Source organism: Lacerta agilis, chromosome 4 (genome assembly GCF_009819535.1).
Source record: "Lacerta agilis isolate rLacAgi1 chromosome 4, rLacAgi1.pri, whole genome shotgun sequence".
Classification (NCBI taxonomy): Eukaryota; Metazoa; Chordata; class Lepidosauria; order Squamata; family Lacertidae; genus Lacerta; species Lacerta agilis.
The window spans coordinates 29,617,128-29,637,977 of NC_046315.1; the positions used below are offsets into that span (position 1 = coordinate 29,617,128).

The 20,850-nt window shown below is 42.1% G+C and overlaps 1 protein-coding gene across 5 annotated transcripts in view; it reads left to right on the forward strand.

Annotated features, from left to right (window-relative positions):
- Positions 1-20,850, forward strand: part of LSAMP (limbic system associated membrane protein) — a 1,400,662-nt gene that overhangs the window by 1,340,451 nt on the left and 39,361 nt on the right. For all 5 annotated transcript variants that reach the window (XM_033146535.1, XM_033146537.1, XM_033146538.1 and 2 more), the window contains one exon: positions 19,040-19,174. In XM_033146535.1, the coding sequence (XP_033002426.1) occupies positions 19,040-19,174 (135 nt within the window). The remainder of the gene's footprint in view (positions 1-19,039; positions 19,175-20,850) is intronic.

Consider the following 20,850-nt stretch of genomic DNA (forward strand, 5'->3'; position numbering starts at 1 on the left):
TGTCAGAAATACAGGCAGCCTAATTCTTAGCATGTACAGCAGATGGGGGAGTAATTACAGAAGCCCTGGGCTGCCAGTTAGTGTCCAGATTAGTAAAACATTGGATTGGAGCTCTGCTGCCCTTTCATATTCAATTAGTAGACCTCCCCCCCTTACAGTTTGGGGTTGGTTACAATTCCCAGTTCTAGCAGCTTCCTTGGATCACAGAGGTCATTGGCTCACTTCTTCTCTCTTATTGGCTGGCCTTGCTCAACTGCGTGACAACTTGATAGGGCAGGGTTTATACCTCAGCCTTCATCCGCCAAAACAGATTAGCACACGAGTGCAATGGAACTGCAAACAGGTCAGCAAGAGGCAGTTAGAGAGCCCCCCTCTGTGATCCTATCTGTCTCAAGCCTCCTGGCAGTCACGCTCTCCTCCCAGCCCCTCAGTGAGAACCAGGGCTTGTACACAGCAGAAGCCTAGAGGGAGAAAATTGAGAGGAAAGTGTGGGGAGTCTGACAGGGATGTACAGAAAAGCTAGGAAGGTAGGTTCCCTGCTGTGCAAATATGTATTTTTCAGAGCTGCATGTCTGCTGATGTCTGCCTACTTCCCCCTCTCCCCTCCCTGTTCTAAATAACCAATCTACAAGCTGTCAAACAATTTTGTGAGTAGATCATACTTAATACAGAAGTGTCCTAGTATCAGATCTCTCCCTTCCACCCTATTCCCAATTACAAAGCAGGTAATGGCAATGGCAGCAATTTCTTCCTTGGAGAGGTATCACTAACAATATATTTGCACTGATACCAAATTACACAGTGCACATTAAACTACACATTACAGTGGTACTTTGGGTTACGAACTTAATTCATTCCAGAGGTCCGTTCTTAACCCAAAACCGTTCTTAACCTGAGGTGCGCTTTCACTAATGGGACCTCCCGCTGCCGCCATGCCACCAGTGCGTGATTTCCGTTTTCATTCTGGGACAAAGTTCTCAACCCGAGGTACTACTTCCGGGTTAGCAGAGTTTGTAACCCAAAGCATTTGTAACCCAAAGCATTTGTAACCCGAGATACCACTGTGCATATTACAAATGCATGTTTTGTATCTCTATGTCCTTTTTAGTACTTAAAAGTAAGTGCATGGGGAGAGGTTATATCCTTCTCTTCCCCATGACAGTGACGAAGAAATCTGCCCCACGTGCAAAACAGTGTAAAAAGAAAAAAAAACTCATTGGCACCAATGGGTACTACTATTTTCTTAGCTATGTGGCATGCAGTGTCGGGGGGGGGGCATTGCAGTGGAGGAACAGAAGGATTAAGCCCCTCACCACCATATGCTGCAATCCCTAGCAGGCTCTGTGAATTTTCCTTTAACTGAAAACAGCAACGACATACAGAGTAGCCATCTATGCATTTAATATAATACATAGTTTGGCCCTTAGTGGCTAAGCATCAAGACATCACTCTTGTCACCAGCCTATAGGTCTACAGTGAGACATTTTTCTGTCTGCAGATTAAATTGCTAATGGTCACAGTGTAGGAACCAAAGATCTATTACTTTCTGTATTCTCACATTACCATAGCACAAATATCTGTCAGCTGAACCTGCTTTTGGTGAGATTGTGTGTTGGTGATAGCTCAGTTATGTTTACCCAGAAGCAAGTTGCATACTAGTAGTGCAATGGGAATTATTTCCCTATGGTTAGGACTGCAGCCTAACAACCCAGCTCTTCCTTATTCAGAAGCAACTGAAATAAAAATACAAAACAGCACACCGAAGCAGAGAAGTCTGTGACCAGATGACCTATATGCCTGCTCACTTTGCTCTCAAGGTGCTAACTGTTAATGGACAAGTTCTCCCTTCCTGTGGTTCTTTATCTTTTAACCTGACTTGGACTGTACAGTCCTTCAGACAGAGGTCTGACCTCTGTAAAGAAGGGCACAAGGCCACCCTAGTTTCCTAGCTTGAAGCCATGACATTTGAAACCGAATGCATTTTGCAGAGGAACACTAATGGTACAAGCCAGTGCAGTTACTTGAAAATAAGTGCAGTTGAAACCAATGAAGCAAGTAAACATAGTTATGCTCTGGCTGAGTGTGCTTAAGACTGGAGCCATGCAGCCCAATTCTGTGCATGTTTTCTCAGAAGTAAGTCCCACTGAGTTCAATGATAAGTTTCCTATGCACATTTTCCTGTGTGTGAGCTGCAGTGAGCTCAATAGGACACTTGCACGTAAATATGTATAGTATTGCTGTTCATATTGTATTTTCCTAGCTGATTAGGATGCAAAGCCCTTAAAATCATTACCTCTGTTTTCAAGTTCAGATGTGAAGGATAGGCCCTTATGTGGCCAAAACAGCATTGACACAAAAGAGGGAAGAGGGGAAGTGTGAGAGGGGAAATGAAAGAAAGCATAACAGTGCGGGGCATGGCTGACTGATTGACTGGAGCAACAGAGTGCTCTGTGCTGCAACATTTTCTTGCCGTTTCCACTTATCTATGTATGTCTGTTTATCACTGGCACTCTTTCTGTTGACTTTTTCCTCGTTCTCATGCAGCCTCCTTTCTTCATATTTCCCCCCCCTCCCCACCACACACACACACACCATATGCCTTTTAGGTTGTTTTTTTTATTATTATCCCTCTGTTTCTCTACCTTTCTTAATCTTTTTGTTGTTATTTTCCCTTCCCTCCTTCCAGTTTCCTGGTCTTTTCCACACTCTTATCTTCCTCACTCACTCTTTCCCCTGACTCGCTGCAGGAGCAAGACTGCATTTGCTAAAAATTGCCTGAGAAACTAGTCTACAAAGCAGAGAGGAAAGATACAATCTGTTGGTAATTTTTTTTGCCATTTTTAATGTATATAATGCCTCTTGCTCCACCTCTCCTGAAACTGCAAACTGCTGAGATTTATGGCATAAAATCGCACCAGGATATTGGCATAACCTCTAAGCCAGAAAGTTGTTTTTAATCAAACCCAGCATCCTATTTGTATTTTGGACTCAGAAGCACAAGGCCAGCAGTTTTGACAGCAACGTGGAAATAAGAAATTAAGTGATTGGGGGAAGGGCATTTTTATAGTTATTTTGGTGTTTGATGAACAGTCAGGAGTACTAATTTTCTTCACATTTCACTTGCCCATTTTTTAAAGCTATTTAAGAATGAGATGAGCTCTGCAACCCCAGAGTCATCCGCGACTGGACCTAATGGTCAGGGGTACCTTTACCTTTAAAGAACGTTAGCCTTGCACTTTTTGGTCAAGTGCTGGCTTGTGAAGGACACAATTCTGGCTACTGCAACTTCATGGGGACGTTTATCCCCAATGAAGAACAAAGCTCTTGGCCTGTGTAACCTGCCTTACACAGAGTAAGTAGTGATGCCGCCTAAATAAGAATGCCATCAGTTCATCCTCTGGTTCCCCTATTGTAACAGAAGTTCAAGACTGATATATACATAGTCAGTTTGCAACAATCTGAAGGAGGATTATCCTTATAGATGCTCCCTAGAAACCAGCAATAGTGAGTCACACCAACAATGTCCATTTGGTCAGTAGTCTGGCTATTAGCAAGTAGATTTAGAAGACCCTCTGAGTTGCTAAACTGCATGTGAAGGAGATCGGACTTTAAACTGTAAAAGAGAAAATATGTTAGGCCTCAAGATGCAACCACCCTGTACCAGATAGAAGCCTTGCCTTACACAAAAGCCCTATCACTTTTCACCCTTTTGACTTCTCTGGGATATTTACAAATAGATCTAAATTTGACTTTGAAAATATATGCATACCAGGGTGCATAAGATATACAGTGGTACCTCAGGTTACAAACGCTTCAGGTTACAAACTCCACTAACCTGGAAGAGTTACCTTGAGTTGAAAACTTTGCCCCAGGATGAGAACGGAAACCGTGTGCCAGCGGCAAAGCAGCAGCAAGAGGCCCCATTAGCGAAAGCATGCCTCTAGTTAAGAACAGTTTCAGGTTAAGAACGGACCTCCGGAACGAATTAAGTTCATAACTAGAGGTACCACTGTACTGATATATATAGAGAGATCTCAAACATACAATGTTGACTTCAAAGTTAACCCATAGCCATCATCCCAATGGCATCATCCATGCCCATATGTGTCCTGTCTCTATGAATGAGCAGTAGAAGGGCAACATTGCAAATATGTCATTGAAAATGATAGTGGAAAGGTGAATGAGGGGGAAAAGGAAAGTAGGAAAATTGTTAAATTTCTTTCCCCCCCCTCTCAGCTCGAAAGCAGTGATTTCCCCCCAAGGTAGTGTTATTTGTCCAGTTGTACCAGCAGACAGGAAAGTTCTGAATGCACACCACCTTTATTGTACCATGCTATCCACCATGAAAGATGGCAAAGGGCAAAGATGTATGTCACTCCAGCCCAGGCAGCTAGTGATGAGCTGAAGCTCTGAAGCATGAGGATTTACAGCCTTTGTCATTATTCACTGTCTGAGATAACATATTGATAGATGATTCATTTAATCATATAAACTACAAGGACCTTTGTCCAAGATCATCAGAGAAACAAGTGAGTTTATCAGCCCTACAAATTGAGGCATGCTCAGCAGGATCCATCACAGCCAGAGTTGGGAATCTTACATGTATGTTTGTGTGTTGGAGAGTGTGTTGTATATTGTGGGGTAGGGGTGGGCAGAAGAGTGATCAGGGTTACCTGTATGTGTACTAGGGAGAGTACTGAGACCCAATATATGTGTGTATGCTGGAATGAGAGAAAGCTGGCAGAAGAGCCTGCAAGAACCGTCTTATCTTTGGGACTCTTCTGCTGCATTTGCTTGGAATCTATCAAAAATCCCTTGGGCTTCACTTTCCCATCTTCAAAAGAAAATGGTCTTCCAAGTGAATACAAATGGAAGAGGGCTTAAGATCCACAGTGCTATCCATGGTTTTAAAACAATAGTACAGTTGGCGGGGGACCAAGAATGGGCAATGGGCATTTTCAATTAGTTTCCGGTGCTATTTTCCAGTAAGTTATACTAGCAATGTCTTCTTTACCTTATTGCTTCCATTTAAATACTGTGCTTCCACCCCTGAAATTCTTTACCTTGCCTTGCCTTGTATGCTGCATCATATATAAGTGAATGGTAAAATTAAACAATGCTATATAAAGCAGTTTGGAATAAAACACTGGTATAAAAAAAATGAAGCATGTAAATAAATGTATAACACACTCACTTTATACTATGCATATTAATATGTATTTTGTTCTAGGTGATATAGTTGCCACCTTTAGCTGGGACTAGGGATGTAAGAAGGATTTTTTGCCCTTCCACCCTGTATTTCTCACATGCAGCACTGTTTCCATTCTTCTGCAGTTTGTATTCCATCCAAACCCAAGATATTTATCTTGCTTTCCTCTGTGGCAAATTGACATAAATTATGCAATAACATTGTTATTATGTTATTCCACTCTGTTCATTTCAATGCAAAGGAAACACAATGCAAATGGGAGAAAAAGCACATCTTTTACATATGACTACTGGCTGTATTCGCTGGATTGATTTCTGCACCAGACATGGGTTGAACAAGTCTACATCAACAATTACCCTCCCCATTTCTACAGAATTGTCCGACATCCCTACCTGGGACACACCTTTTAAGTATCCCAGTGGCGGGGGAGGCAAGAAATTTGTGAGGATGCTGCCTCCTGTCTCCTCTCTAGTCCTATCAGTCATCCCCTTCTGTGGCTTCCAGGGTGAAGGTGTGGCCCGGTAAGAGTCCCAAGGGCAAGACAGAGGTGCATTTAAGGGCTTCATTCAGCTCCTGGGCCTGAGGTTCTCCACCCTTGGCATGAAAGGTGTGAATATAAAGCTCTCATTCTTTGCATATATCAGTCACCTCTTTCACACACCTGGTCTGCTCACTGTTTTACCAACCGCCATTAGAGTCCGGCCCTTTCCCCATTCATGCACAGATCCCATTTACTATTCTCAAGCAAACCACTACAAGCAAGGGTCCCAGAAGTGAACCGTGTCACACAAAGGCTTTTCTGGGACTTTCCACAGAAACTCACACAGCAATTAGAAGGGTAGTTTAACTGCATTTTTAAAAACCCTCCTTCCACGCCCCCTGGCAGCATGTTTGTTGTCTGTATTTGAGAATCAGGCATGGGGAGAGAAGCCTAGTAAAAGACAGGCTTTAAAATGAAGTGACTTGTCAAGTGTGTGACTGTGGCAGGGATCTAGAAGGCAGTAAATTTAGCAGCTTTCTCTTCCACTGACAGCCTGTCATGTGCTTGAAACGTAAATAGTGGTGGAGACAAATCGCTGCTGTTTTCCTATTAAGCTTTGGCCCACTGGCCTGCTGGCCTCCTGGCAGCATTTCCACCCACCCTCCTGGCACGCCTCATTTCGGGGACTGATGTGGGACCCTCCCATAAGCTCAGGAACAGAAAAGGAGAGAATTATGGTGTCAGTTTTTAAGTGTCCTTGGTGTTATAGTACCGTTAGTCACATGGAGGAATAGTCTCCTTTTCTGATGTACCTGAATCACATCATGTGAATAACCTGGGGAAGAGAGGGGGGAAGAGGAGCCTACATTCCCCCCCCCATCCCCATCTGGCCCCATTCAGTTTGCAAATAAGGGTCATACAAAATACAGGAGATCTGTGATTAGGATCTCTCTCTCTCTCTCTCTCTCTCTCTCTCCCTCCCTCCCTCCCTCCCTCCCTCCCTCCCTCCCTCCTCCTCCTCCTCCTCCTCCTCCAGACAAGCTGTTTATTGAGCATTTGCATGCACAAAGCTTACATGGATGTCCGGTTTTTGCTGAGCATTTGTTCCGATTTGTTTGCCTAAGCTGAAGGAAAATAAGTATCATTCTTCCAACCGAACTTGCAGTTAAATCTTTGCTGATGGGACAGCATCCCGAATTGCACCTGAGAGCAGCAGGCCAGCTTTTAGGAGCACAGGAGCCAACCACATATTCCATACAACTCTGTTGCCAAACATTTTGTCACTGCCTCACACTGCCTAATAGCAGGGCCAGCCCTGCCACAACTACACAACATGACGTGCATATGCATGTAACAAAAGTCTGGTGAGAATGAGACTTTTTTTGAATGGAGAAGCAGCAGGAAGACAGGCATTTTTAATCACAGTAACAAAGCACGAATAGTTCTTTTAATTCTTATAGGTTATGTCTATAGATGTTTGTATTAGACTTGAACAAAAGGAATTTGTTTCCTACTGAACCTAGTTACTGCAGGTCTAAATTTCACTCCACCTCCTCTTCTTCAGAAATTTCTACATTCAGCCACACAGTATTCTTTTTCTCTTCTTTTCCCGGTGGAAAATGAAGCCATTCTAGGGATGAAGATGACATCCTTCTCTGTTGCTGCGCTTTGTGTTCCCAGCACATTCATTCAACTGCATCTCTTGTAGCATTACAAAATTCTCACAAGGGCTATGCAACCAAGTCACTTTAATACAATCCACTACTCCCTTAGGTATGGCAGAGCAAAGGCACGGCAGCAAATTCTGCAACTCTCATGAGTACACCCTGACAAAGTTCCTAACAAAATCCCAACTCCCAGAGTTTCAAGAAGAATAGTGCCTAAAACTAAAGTCCTTTTAACCGTTCTTCTGGGATGGCACTGCTTTGTGTATTCAACAACACTGATAAGTGGTGCATGGCAGAACAGGGTGCTTATCTGCTCACTAGGGACACATGGGTCCCTCTAGCACAACTTCTTTTCTGTCAGTCTTTGGAATCACTTATTTGATTTATTTTCTCTGCTTCCTTCCTCTTTGCTTTATCTCTTTCTGGACCCCCCCCCCACTGTTCTGTTTTATCTCTTTCCCTCTCTTTCTCCTATTCATTTATCTTAATCAGCCTTCCAGTCTGCTCTGCATCACCTTTCACTTTACAATTTTCTTCTCTCACACTTCTGTTTTTCACTTGGATACTCCAATATTTTCTATGGATTCATTTCTTCTGTGCTTTGCCAATCACTCTATTCTTCAACATCATCTTGGGCCTGCAGACTTATTTTTATACACCAAAACATGCATATCAACTAGGGAAATGGCCAAATGATGTAGCACAGCAGCACCAAATCCACAGTTCTCTTTTTGTACTGTTAGATCAGATATTATACCACCAGAGCAGAAATGTAAACATGGGTCAGTGTCCAAAGACTCCCCTGTGTGCAATCTTCTAATCTCAACTCCTCAAACTATGTCCCTTACTTTGCCCATCCCTTGAAAAATTCTGCCAGTGACAGTGGAAGGACAAATGGTCTGGTCTGCAGTAAGGCAGTTTCATATCTCTCCATGGCAGAAACAACCCAAAGTCCATAATGCATGTTTGAGCGAAACGAACTGCATAAGTTAAGATACTATCCATTCAGGTACCTGCCCAAATATTTGCAGCTCTGGGGGTAGCATAATTTAACCCTGTGATCTTTACCATTTATACCATTCCTTGCAAATGGTATAAACTAAAGTCTGAATACAGATCTTAAGTGGTTTCAAATTTATTTTATAAACTCATCATTGTGCACAGTTAACTGATCTGGATTTATAAAGACATTTTTTAATTAAAAAACAAAACTGTGTTGTTGTACCTGAAACCAAAATCTGGGAATCAACAGTTGTTAAGAAACCTTTCAAGCATATCACTGTCTTTAGGGACTGCAGCAGGTCTTCAGCCCATTCTTTATGCTCCCTTCTACTCCATATTCCCTTTGCTATGGTGTGTGGATATGGTTCAGCAAGAGCGAACATTTTGTTCCCAGAGTCATTGGAGAATACGAAGGCTGGCTGGTTGTTCTGCTTTAATTGCCTTTCAAATGCTTGCACGGCAAGCAATATACCCTTGTCCCCTAAGCAACTCTTAGGCTCCATTATGCTGTTGTGCTGAACATAGTCAGTAACAAACCAATTGATTTCCTCTGTCTGTCTTCCCTCCTGCAAAAGAGAACTGCCACCCCACTCCCTTTTTCCTCCTTCTTACTGAATGGTGGTTATACCAAGACAAGAAGCAGAGGATCTTATTAAAACAACTGAGAAATCGATCTGCACCACTCAGCACCACTTGGTCAATGAGAACTCTTAGGCATGGATGACAGCATCAGAATTTTTATCTGAGAACTGTGTGCATTATTCTCCTTTTTAAAGCTAAGGATTTCCCAGGTCATCAAATAATACTTCATTTTGGCTGCCTTTGAATGACCTCAAAGTCTTGGATTTTATGATAACTCTTTTAGTGGTAGAGTGCAAAATAGAAACTCTGCACATGGATATAATTTTGGCTTGTTGTAAAAACTTCCAATCACGTTCATTGTATATACTTGGACAACGATTCACAAATGGCAAAACAAATATTCCTAGGTGAAAGCATTAAAGGTGAGTCAGAAGGATTCTACGGGGTCAGAATATCAATGTGGGTTCATAAGTATGCCTTTATCTTTGCACATAGTATGTCTATATCTGCTCAATATGTGCTCCAGAGTGTGTGCTCTTTTGTCCATTGAAGCTTGGGAGGTGGGCTTTCAATACAAGGCTGCAGGAGAAATATAGCAGCTGTGAGATGGTTATTTTCTGCCCAGAAAATGTGCATGGAAAAGACATAAACTGAAAAGAACACTAGCAAGTCCAGCTAGAGAGAGTTAGGTGGGAGCTATGGGTATAGACTATAAGCTCTGAATGCTGTTGACTGGGGAAGCTGGCTTGCCAGCCCATAAATGGGAGCCTTCAAAGAACCAGCCAGAGCCAGACCTCAGGCCTCTTTGCCACTCTGCTCATTGCTGGTTATGCATAAGAATGAGATGTCTAAAACCATTGGTGGCATGGAGCTCGCTTACGCAGCATGCACTCAGCTGTGTCTTATTGCTTTGACAGAACAATTGTTAACACAGCAATTTTTACCCAGTCTGCTTTTGTGCCTAGAGCACTTGATGCTTCTTTGAAACCTGGGAGTATTATTCATTGATTCATTTATTGGGATTTTGTAGCCCGCTCTACCTTGTGAACAAACAGAATAGGTAGCTTCCATTTCCAGTATAAATAATATACAAAGATATATTTTGCTGCATATACATACAGCAAAAGCATAAACTGTTTTCTAGTGTTGAGTGCACGAAGCATACTCTACAAGTACAAGGGGCTTGGGGAGCCCTGATGCTGTCTGCTGTCTCCAGCATCACATAGCTTCCTTAGCCCTGCCCTCAAGGTCCATGCATTGAGATTGGATGTTTGCCAGTTGGATGCCTGTGAATAGAAAAATAGAAATACTTTATTGTCACTGTACCACTTGTTTACAGTGAGTTTAAAATGAGCCCCCCCCAATCTCCCAGTCCTTGTTACACTCTATGTGCTTTCGTATGACCACCAACCCTGAATGTCAGCTGCAATGTTGCTGTCTTCCATTCAGCAGCCTCACGGCCCACGGATAGAAACTGTTCTTTAACCTGTTGGTGCAGCTTATAATGCTTCTATATCTCCTGCCTGAGGGCAGGAGATTCTATATCTCCTGCCTGAGGGCAGGAGATTAAAAAGGTGCTGGCCAGGGTGTGAGTCATCCCTGAGAATGTTCCTCACACTTCTGAGGCAACGATCTCCTGCGATGACATCTAGCGGACTCAGGGAACAGCCCATGATATCGTGTGCTGTCTTCACCACCCTCTGTAGGGACTTTCTGTCCATGGCTGTCAAACCAGTGTACCACACCGTAATACAGAATGAGAGAACACTTTCTATTGTGGACCGATAGAAGGAAATCATCACTTGTTGTCTAACATTGTTCTTTCTCAAGACCCTAAGGAAATGAAGTCTCTGTTGGGCCTTCCTAACCACCTGGGCTGTATTGACCTTCCAAGTAAGGTCTTCACTAAGATGGACTCCCAGGAATTTAAAGGAAGAGACTCCCCTGATATATAACGGGGCTAGCTCCCCTCTCTTCCTCCAAAAGTCCAACACCATCTCCTTTGTCTTGCCAATGTTTAGGTGCAGATTGTTCTCTAAGTACCATGTGGATACCTTTTGAACCTCTCCCCTGTACACAGATTCATCTCTGCCTGTATTTAAACCCATTACGGTGGTGTCATCAGCAAACTTAATAATTGCAGTAGATGAGTCAGATGAAATGCCATCATATGTATAGAACAAATACAGGTATGGACTTAGTGCGCATCCCTGTGGAGTGCCAGTGCTGAGCTTCAGGTAGGAAGATGTAACAGGCCCAATCCTCACTGTTTGTGTCCGATCTCTCAGAAAGAAAGTGCACATAGACCTTGGTGCAAATAGGCTGCCACTTGAACCAAATCCCTCAAGGTTCCTGTCTGTGGACACTGACCTGCAACTAAGTATAGCACATAGGGGAATGTGACTTGCATGATATCTGGAGTGGGGCCAACAGTGGACCCTTATACTCATGGAAAATCATTAAGGTGCAAAGAAAGCAAGAGAGGGGTGGTCATTTGGCTGTCAGGTAATGCTTTCTAGCCACAACCTGGTAGTGCTCCTCATGTATTTCTCCCAAAGCAGGAATGCAACAGCGCTGATGCAGTTTTAACCATCTCATGCTCAGTCTCCCCAGCTCTGTCCGAAGCTTCCTTCTTTTCTCAGCTCCATTAGCCCTACCACTCTCCATCTCTCTTCATTTCTGGCTTGCCTGATCCTCCTTGCGTTTCCTGCCTCCCCAGTCATTCTTGTTTTCCATTTTCCCCGTTGCCTGTTGCCTTCCAGCACGTCCAACCCTTTTACTCATTTACCATCTGCCACTCTCTACTGATCTTTGTATGTGTGTGTGTGTGTAATTTAAAACAAGTCTCTTCAACTAAGGGACAGATAAAAATGCCAAGCTCCTGGAAATCTGTGGTGGGTGAAGAAGAAAAGACTGATAAACAGAGGCTTCAAAGTTGTAAATAGGAGGGGGAGAAAATCCCCAGCTGGAGGTAAAACAAGAAAATGATGCCAAAGGCTCCCTTCGCTATCTTTGTTTTTCTGAAGCACAGTCTTGGGGAATGCAAGGTGGTGAGCTGGGGAAAGAGCTAGGTGAGTTAGACCTTAGACTAAACATGAAAAGTGCGGAAAGAACAAAACAAAACAAAAAAGGACCCTCCATACAGCACTGGAAGCTGCCACAGAAAACTTCAAATGGCATCTTTTGATTGGCACTCTTTTTCATCCCTTTGCATCTTGTTTTAAGTGGAGGGTGCCCAACATGGTCCCATGGCCCCTTCTGCTCTCCACTCCACACATCTACAAAAGGGTGTTTGAAGAAAACAAACAAAGCAGCAGGAATTCTGCTATTTCCCCCACCCCATACATAAACATATACGTAGGTGAGTCTGAATTTTATCTTTGTGTAAATACGCAACAAGGAGAAGAAACAACTAAAAACAAAGAAACATATGTGGGTGGGTGTCAGAGAAAGAGAGATGCAAGGTGTGTGTGTGTGTAAGAGAAGGATGGTAAGGAATTTTGTGCTCGTCTCCTCAACAGAATACATCAGTGAAGTGAACATGAAATGTCTGCCTCTGTCTGTAGTTGATTCTCTTACCTTTAGCTGCCAATAAGGATGCTACCAATAGATTGCTGTTCTGGCAAAAGTCCTGTTCTTCAGTTCAGGCTTATGGAAGTGCTTTGATGACAAGCTATGTATATTTAGAACTTTGAAAGATTAATACCCTATAAGGAGAAGCATGGTAGTTAAAGGATATAGATGCCCTATTTTTCATTACTGGACAGATGTTCTAGGTATATGTATAACAGACTCAGGGGCTTCTCACATTTGGATCCTCATGCTTCCACCCAAACCTTTGCTCCCTTATTAGAAGAAAAATCCTATGCCTTAAAGCTTGGAGTAGCTGTTTTCCTGATATGGAAATGCCTATGAAACATTACAGACGTAAGAAGTGACCCACTAAAGGAAATTACAGGAGAGTGTGAAAAATGTGAATACAGCATTAAAATTGTATATGCATGCTAGGGCAAAACAATTTGTGATGCTGTGAATAATGTAAACTTTTCTGAACAGTATTTGTCTTTGTGGTTAGGGATATATTTGGGAATGGTTCTTCAAAACAAAAGGTTAAGTATTGTATATATCTTCATGTGCTGCTATGAAGACACCTAAGTGTACCTGCAAGTTCTCACAAGAAAGGTAGTGTACAGTGCACATATGAGCTCCATGGCTGGACATTGGAACCCACATCCAGAAATGCAGCAAGAGTTTCCAGGAAAAGGCAGGTGCCTAATATTTCAGTTGGCCCACGGTGCTTACTCTTCTGGTCCCTGCCATTGGTGTGGTTGGTGGTGGACTGGTAGAGACTGAAGCATAGCAGCATCCAGGGACCAAAGGTTTCCCACAACTGCTCCTGAGCAACATGCTTTTTATTGACCATGGAGAACCCTCCTTTCCTTTATTCTATCAGACAGTAGGAAGATATGGCATGAGTATGGCTTGGCTGGGCAACACCTAAGGGAGGGCGTGCAAACCATCAATCTAGGAGTCTCTGAAGGGTATATTCCCCAAGGTAAAGAGGGTGGGCAAAGTGGTATATAACTTGGATTTATGAGATGTCACTAAGAAAAGGTCAGTTGTGTAAAGGTCAACTGTATTTATATGCTGGCTAGCCTTGCCTTAGGAAAGTGGTAAAGAAACACCCATCACTTGGGATATATATAAAGCTAAACTAAGAAAACATTTGGAGAATACACAGTGGGGAGCCATCTGAAGCTATAACAGTGGAGAATGCCAGCAAGCGGGTGGTATTCCCAACTTGCTTATGAAATGGTGCAAACACAGAGACTTGCTCTGGAAATTGTCCAAAATATCCACCTTCCTCCAGCTCCCTTTGCTGCAGTAAGATAGATAGCAACAAACAAACACCCTGCTGTTTCTCTTCTCCCCCCCCCCCACCCAAGAGCTTGACAATTTAATGCCTCCCTGCAGACAGACTCTGTTCTTCTTACTATTCATTTCCGTCTTCCTCAAAGATAGCCTCCAACCTCTTTTAGACATTTAGATTGGAGCTAGCAAGACCCACATTCTGTGTTTGGTGAACTGAATTGGTGCAAATAGCGCTCAATCTCGACGAAGAGGTCCAGTTAAAATACCAACTGTGTCAGTTTTGTTTTGTATTAGTATGATACAGCATCACAATTCAATGAATTTAAAAATAAAAATAGTTTGCTTTAAGGGCCCACAACTGAAGAAAGAAAGGCTTAAGTATGAGTTGCATTTCATAGCTGTTATAAAGTATATGGATCAAACTGTCATCCCATGAACAAACACAGTTTAGCTAAAAATATAGCAACATTTTGCTGTCCATCTCTCCCTGTGTCCTTCTTCCTCTTTCTTTTTCTATCATAGATTTCTAAGGAACAGGGTGCTGTTTTAAATTGTAAGCATGTACAGCTCCAGGCACACTGCAAGTGTGATAGAAATATACCAGAACAGCAAATATAGCAACAGTCACTGACACTCAAGGAATAAGGCCACAAACATCTTAGCAGGGCTACTAGAAATAATACATAGTTTAGGGAACAGCTGTTGTCACAAATCCCAAACATCACTGTGCTACAAACAACAACAACAACAACAACACTTAAGACTCCTACTGCATTTTAATACATTGAAGAATAGTTGGGAAAACATTCACACATGTTTATTTACACACATATCTGTTTAGAACCATTACCAAAGGAGCAAGGATTTTGCTGTACATATTATGGCACCATTGAGGTCTTCCCCTGATGCCTATGAAGTCTGTGAAGGGGACACACACACAGTCCCTTTAGTCATGAAGTGGTGAGATGCACATCCTTTTCTCCATTGAAAAGTACAGAGAGCTGAAGGGGAAAGTTGGAAGCCCGACATTCTTTCCCACTTCCTCTTTCAAGCTTCAGATTAATTCCACTAGATCTGACTTTTAAATAGAGCCCTTGGGGGAGTGAAGTGTGTTCTCTCTCTCTCTCTCTCAGAGGAGGGGAAGAGAAAGAGTATTAACCAGAGTGGCCGTTGCTCATGGTACCCTCTCAAAGCTCAAACTGAGCCCATGGATCTGAAAAGTTGATGACCTCGCATTAAGCACATACTTTAAAACATAGGGGCCAACTAGGAGTTGAGGTCCCTTCAGCCACCCCCCATAAAGTATTTGAGGGGACTGCCCCCCCCCCCGTTTATGGGCATTGCCATTCAAATTGCGTGAGTGTGCCATGTGATAAATTATGCGGGGCAGGCTTACCTGACATCCCCCCTCCCTCAATATTTTATTCAAGTTGGCACCCCTGAAACAGAAGGAGGTTTGAGGAAGACACACAGGCAGAAAAAGAGTGCTATAAGGTGGTTGAAATGACCTTGAGGATGGAAGCCTAATTTTGAGGATGCAGGCATTCTGATGTGGAACAATGATGTGCTGCCTTTCTGGCTACACATATGCCTTGCTTGTATATTTGTAAGTAAATAAAATACTTAAAACACATCCAAAGCCAGGGATGTGCTCTGTCACCCTTGCTATTCATACTAGCATTGGAGATACTCTTGGAAAATATTACGATGGAGGGAAAGATAAAGGGAGTTGTAATTGGGGGGAAATCCTATAAAGTCAGGGCATTCACGGATGACTTAATAATAACAACACAGGATCTGGAGCAAAGTATTCCTGTGGTGTTGGAATTAATTAAAATATATGGGAAAATGGCAGGCCTAAAAGTAAACTACCAAAAAACTAAAATGTTAACTAAAAATCTAAGTACAGGAAAACAGGTCTTGTGGGAGAAACATCCAAATTTGAAAAGGAATTGATTCAAGGTAAAGGAAAATACATCTCACAGATGTATGATTTATTATTAGAATGGGAGGTAAAAGAAGAACAAGTTAAAGCAGTAATGGTGAGATGGGCGCAAGACTTGGGTTATAAGATTTATATGGAACAATGAGAAAAACTCTGGCAGGAGGATATTAAATTGACGGCTTGTTATAACCTCAGGGAGAATACTATGAAGATGATGTACAGATGGCATCAAACCCCAGCAAAACTTGCCAAAATGTATAAAAACAGATCACCCATGTGTTGGAGATGTAAAAATGAGAAAGGGTCCTATCTACACATGTGGTGGAATTGTATAGAAATCTGTGAATTTTGGAATAATATATATGAGGAACTAAAAAAAAAAAACTACTTAAACTTACTTTTTAAAAAAAGACAGGAAATTTTCCTCCTAAGCATGCTGCCAAAGGAACTCGGAAAATCAAAAAGACCATTGACCATGTATGGGATAACAGCTGCCAGAATATTAGTGGCAAGAAACTGGAAGAGTCAATCAATACCCAGTATAGTGGATTGGCAGAATCTAATGGTAGAATAGGCTACCTGCAGCTAGCAAAGATGACAGGAAGAGTTAGAGGTCAGACAAAACAGAGAGTCTATAAGGAATGGAGAATACATAAAGAATACTTTAAAAATTATGGTGAAAATAGAAATCTCCAGGAAGAATTAGACTGATCCTTGAAATTCAGAAAAGGTAACTGAGGTACAATGAAAAATCACAAGAATCAGGTAACTGTGGTATAATGTACATAACAGAGTACAATGAGAATACTTGGAAGTCTTTTTAAATGTTTGCAGCATTTTTTATTTCTAATTGTGTGACTAATCATTGTATTAACAAAATACTTGATGTTGAGGAATTTCATAATTACGTATATTTTTTCTCTTCTTTTTTCCTTGGTTTTTATACACTTGTCCTTATCTTGCGTTTTTCTTTTCTTTATTTCTTATGTTGCAAACTTGTAATGGCAAATATGTACTGTGTGGATGTACTCATTTTAACTCAATAAAGATTGACATTTTAAAAAAGCTTCCCTCATTAAAGAAATCTAAAATCCAGTAGCCCTGATTCTGGAATTTCTCATCCCTCATGTTAGTATGGTGGGGAGAGAGTCAGCATTGTATCTCCTTGTCTCACAGTTATTTTGAAAACTGGGCCTGCATATCAGGTGCCCTTTGTCTGTTCCTATCTGCATGTCCATCTCAGCATGCAGAGCAAAGAGGCACCTGTTCATAGTCCAAGAGCCCATACTGAGAAAATTACATTGGAAGGAACAGGTTATGTGGCTATTTAAATGTCTTAGGGTGTGAAATCTCCAAAAAAGTGCCAGCCATACCAGCACCTGCTGGGGGATTAAGAGAGTAGCATCCTACTCTGGGGGCCCATATTTATCTCTGAGAGCATAGGCTCTCTCAGGGTTCAAAACAAGCTCTTCTCCCTTCAAAGACACTCTGATTTGTCTACCTCACATGGAACGCATTTTTCATTACTTCTCTTCTCCAGCAACACATTTTTGAATGGTAACTGAATAATTCCCAGATTATGCTAAGAGGGTTTACTTTGTCTCCAATGAAAGCACTCTGCCACCACAAAGCAGGCATGGGGTCCAGGTGTCTGTTGTTCTTTATATCAGTCTTGGCAGATTTTGGAATTGAATGCCCATGTTTATCCAACCCTAGACTGGAAGAAGATCAGTGAATGTGGATCAAGACCCTTCCAAATGCAGAAGTGTTTCTGCCCAGTTTTGGCTGTCTCTGCCCAGTGACAAAAATGGAAATTATGCTTTAGCTGAGAGTGTTTTGTTTGGGATATTTATTCTTGTTACTGCTAACTCTTAAAAAAAAATATCTACCCAATGTTCCGGTCAAAGTTTCATCTGTTCTCTTAAAAAAAAAACACGAGCAAAGAAATTTCAACTAGGGTCTTTCCTACATGCTCTGTTGCACTCAGCTAAAGAGACCTGGCTAATGTACTTTGTACTCTATGTCACAGGAAACCCATGCCAATACTGTAAAATGAATGGAAAGTTCAGAGACATTGGGGCCACTGTAGGGAATCCAAAGGGAACAGAAGCTTCTAAGGATGGGTCTTGCTGATATTGCCATTCAGTTGTTGTCACTTATTGCTCCAGTCATTGGAAAGGAAGCAAATGAACCTCTGTTTTTCACTTGCTTGCTTGCTTGTTTTGAATATAGTCACATCTGGACCATAGATAAAGATCTCAAGTCTTACTGAAACACTTCTATGAAGGAAAATGATGGCAGATTCAGGACAGACAAAAGCACTTTTTCACACATAGCATAATGATACTATAGCATTAAACTCAACCATAGAATGTGATTATGGACACTAATTTAGATGGGTTTAAAAGGGAATTTAAATACATGTGTATTTTCTCTCAAACTGTGCATTTTAATTAATGCTGGGCCAAATATTTCCCTCTCCCTCGCTTTTGTGAGGCCATTTGTGAGGACTTCTGGTGATAAGCAAATTCTGTGAATTTCCCAAGGGGCAGATTGCTTTTAGCAATGAGGGCTTCCCCAAAGACAGGAATAATATTTGGTGGCTTGGTGAAAACTTTAAAAAGCGGATTGGTTTAACATTAAAGATTACATGGCCCAAGTTTTCTCACTTTTTTCACACACAAAAGCTTTGCTGCCATTTCAAACAGTAGTTATGGGGCCCTCAGAGTAGCCCTTGCTTTAGATTTTGGTACATCTTCACTGTTAAAGAGAGTCAGTGAATATCATTGGGCAACTGGTTGTGTGAAATTTGAGGGGAATCATTTTTGTCTCATGGGGTGTACAAGGATTGAAAAAGAGAAACTGCAGCTGTTTTGGTCCCTGTCAGGCTTTAGGATAGGAGTGGCATTGCATGCATTAGCACCCTTTACATAGGTATTTGCTTTTGTGTCCTGTGAAGCCTGGTTAACTTGTATATTGACAAATAAACACAAACATCATCCATTCTCTATACTGTAAAGGAAACAGAAAAATATCATCATGTGTGCATATATTTGTAGCCACTGCCAGACTGGCTCACTTCAGTACCCAAATACCTTCTACATGAGCTGGCAAGTCAACCCAATTTTCTTTAGGAGTTCAATTTGTGTCTCTAATTGCTGGACATGAACCTCTTTCCAAAAACTCCTTATTTTACAGATTTTCTTTCACACAAAAATAAAAATCCTATTCCATTCAATGCCCTCTTAAGTAATTGAATTGTGTATTTTGTCTCCTCTCAGGCAGGGAATTTGAAGGTGAGGAAGAGTTCCTGGAGATTCTGGGGATTACCCGGGAACAGTCGGGCAAGTATGAGTGCAAAGCTGCAAACGAGGTGTCCACAGCAGATGTCAAGCAAGTCCGAGTCACTGTGAATTGTGAGTATCTTTTATTACCAAATCGGGGTGTGGAAAGCAACACTTAACTTCACCACATTGTCATGTTGATAACAAGAAGGAAAGTTTGCCTTGCCTGACTGAAAATAATTCTCTTAACCTTCGTGGGCTTGCTTTGGGGAGGACTTCAGCATGGAAAACAAGTTTGATATCCCTGCTGAGCTATCAATATCCATTACTTTAGCCCAGGATTGGCCCAAGACATTTTGATACCTGAGGTGAACCACAAAATGGTGCCCCAACACCCTACCTGCCAATCCCTTTAAGACGGCCCTGACCAGGCAAGAAGGGTTGAGTGAAGATCTAAGTCAGGGACAAAGGAAGAAGGAAGGTTGACATCAGGATCTGCTGCCTCTGTGGACCCTTCTGCCTGAGGCTGTTGCCTCACCTTGCCTCAGCCTCTACTTTATGGGTATCTGAAGAAGAGAAAGATGACTGCAAGCCAAGTGGATAACGAGCTCTCTCGGCCGATTGCCAGGCAGCCATTCTCGGTCCGGCGTGCTTCCAAATGACGTGCAGAGGAAATAGCAAGGAGGGACATTATCTTCCATCCTGGGATGGACCATAATCCCCAGATTCCCAGCTTTAGTTTTGCTTTCATTTTTTTTTTAAAAAAATGTTAAGATTCTGGCAAAATGTCCAGGCACTATTCTTCTCAGTTCTGTGTGAGGAACTGGCCTGCTCCGAACTTTGGTGTTTAAAATTACCCTCTGCACTCCAAAAGAATTGCTGTCAATACTTCCCATCTGCAGAATTTAAAACTGTACCTCTCTTTTTCCTTTTCAGTATGATTAATTAATTAATTAATTTTGGAACATATTTCAAAAAAAGAAGTATCAAAAAGCAAGAACAGGATAGAACAGTACTACAAAGGGAAAGGAAAACTCACTGTTTAATAGACCTTTAGTATATAATTTGGGAGGTTGTGTAACAAAGTAAAGCAGCCTAAGGAGAAGCTCACTTGCTATTGAGAAATCTGGATGTGTAAGCTATGTAGCCGAATCATAGGCCAAAAAAAATGCATGTATATTTGATTGGAATAATACACAAATTACTCAGCCTATGCATACTACACAAATTACTCAACCTATACAAAATCATGGATATCCATGGAATGCAGTGAAGTATACATCCTATACTTACACATCCTAACACAATCTGGATCTTTGTCTACATGAGATTTGTGCTAGTTCACTAACAGTGCAATCAGTGGTGGACTTTGGGCTTTAAAATTTCAGCTGCGCCCTGTGCAACGCCAAAATTCAGCACCCCCCCACCTCTCACCTTCCATTGCTTGTCATTGTTGTGCCATCCTTAGTAGTGCCCTCTTGGCTCAGTGCCCAGTGCAGGCAAACTGGTCCCAGTCCCCTAAATCTTGCTTTGCTGCAATTCTATACATGCTTACTAAGGAGAACGTTCACCAAGGCTCAGTAGGGTTCATTTCCAGGTAAATGGATATAGGATCATAGCCTAAGGCTGCAATTCTAAACACACACAATAGAGATGGGCACAGCACTGAGCACAGTAAGATTTACTTCTGAGTAAACTTGTCTAGGCAGACGCGGGTGGCACTGTGGGTTAAACCACAGAGCCTAGGGCTTGCCAATCAGAAGGTCGGCGGTTCAAATCCCCACGATGGGGTGAGCTCCCGTTGCTCG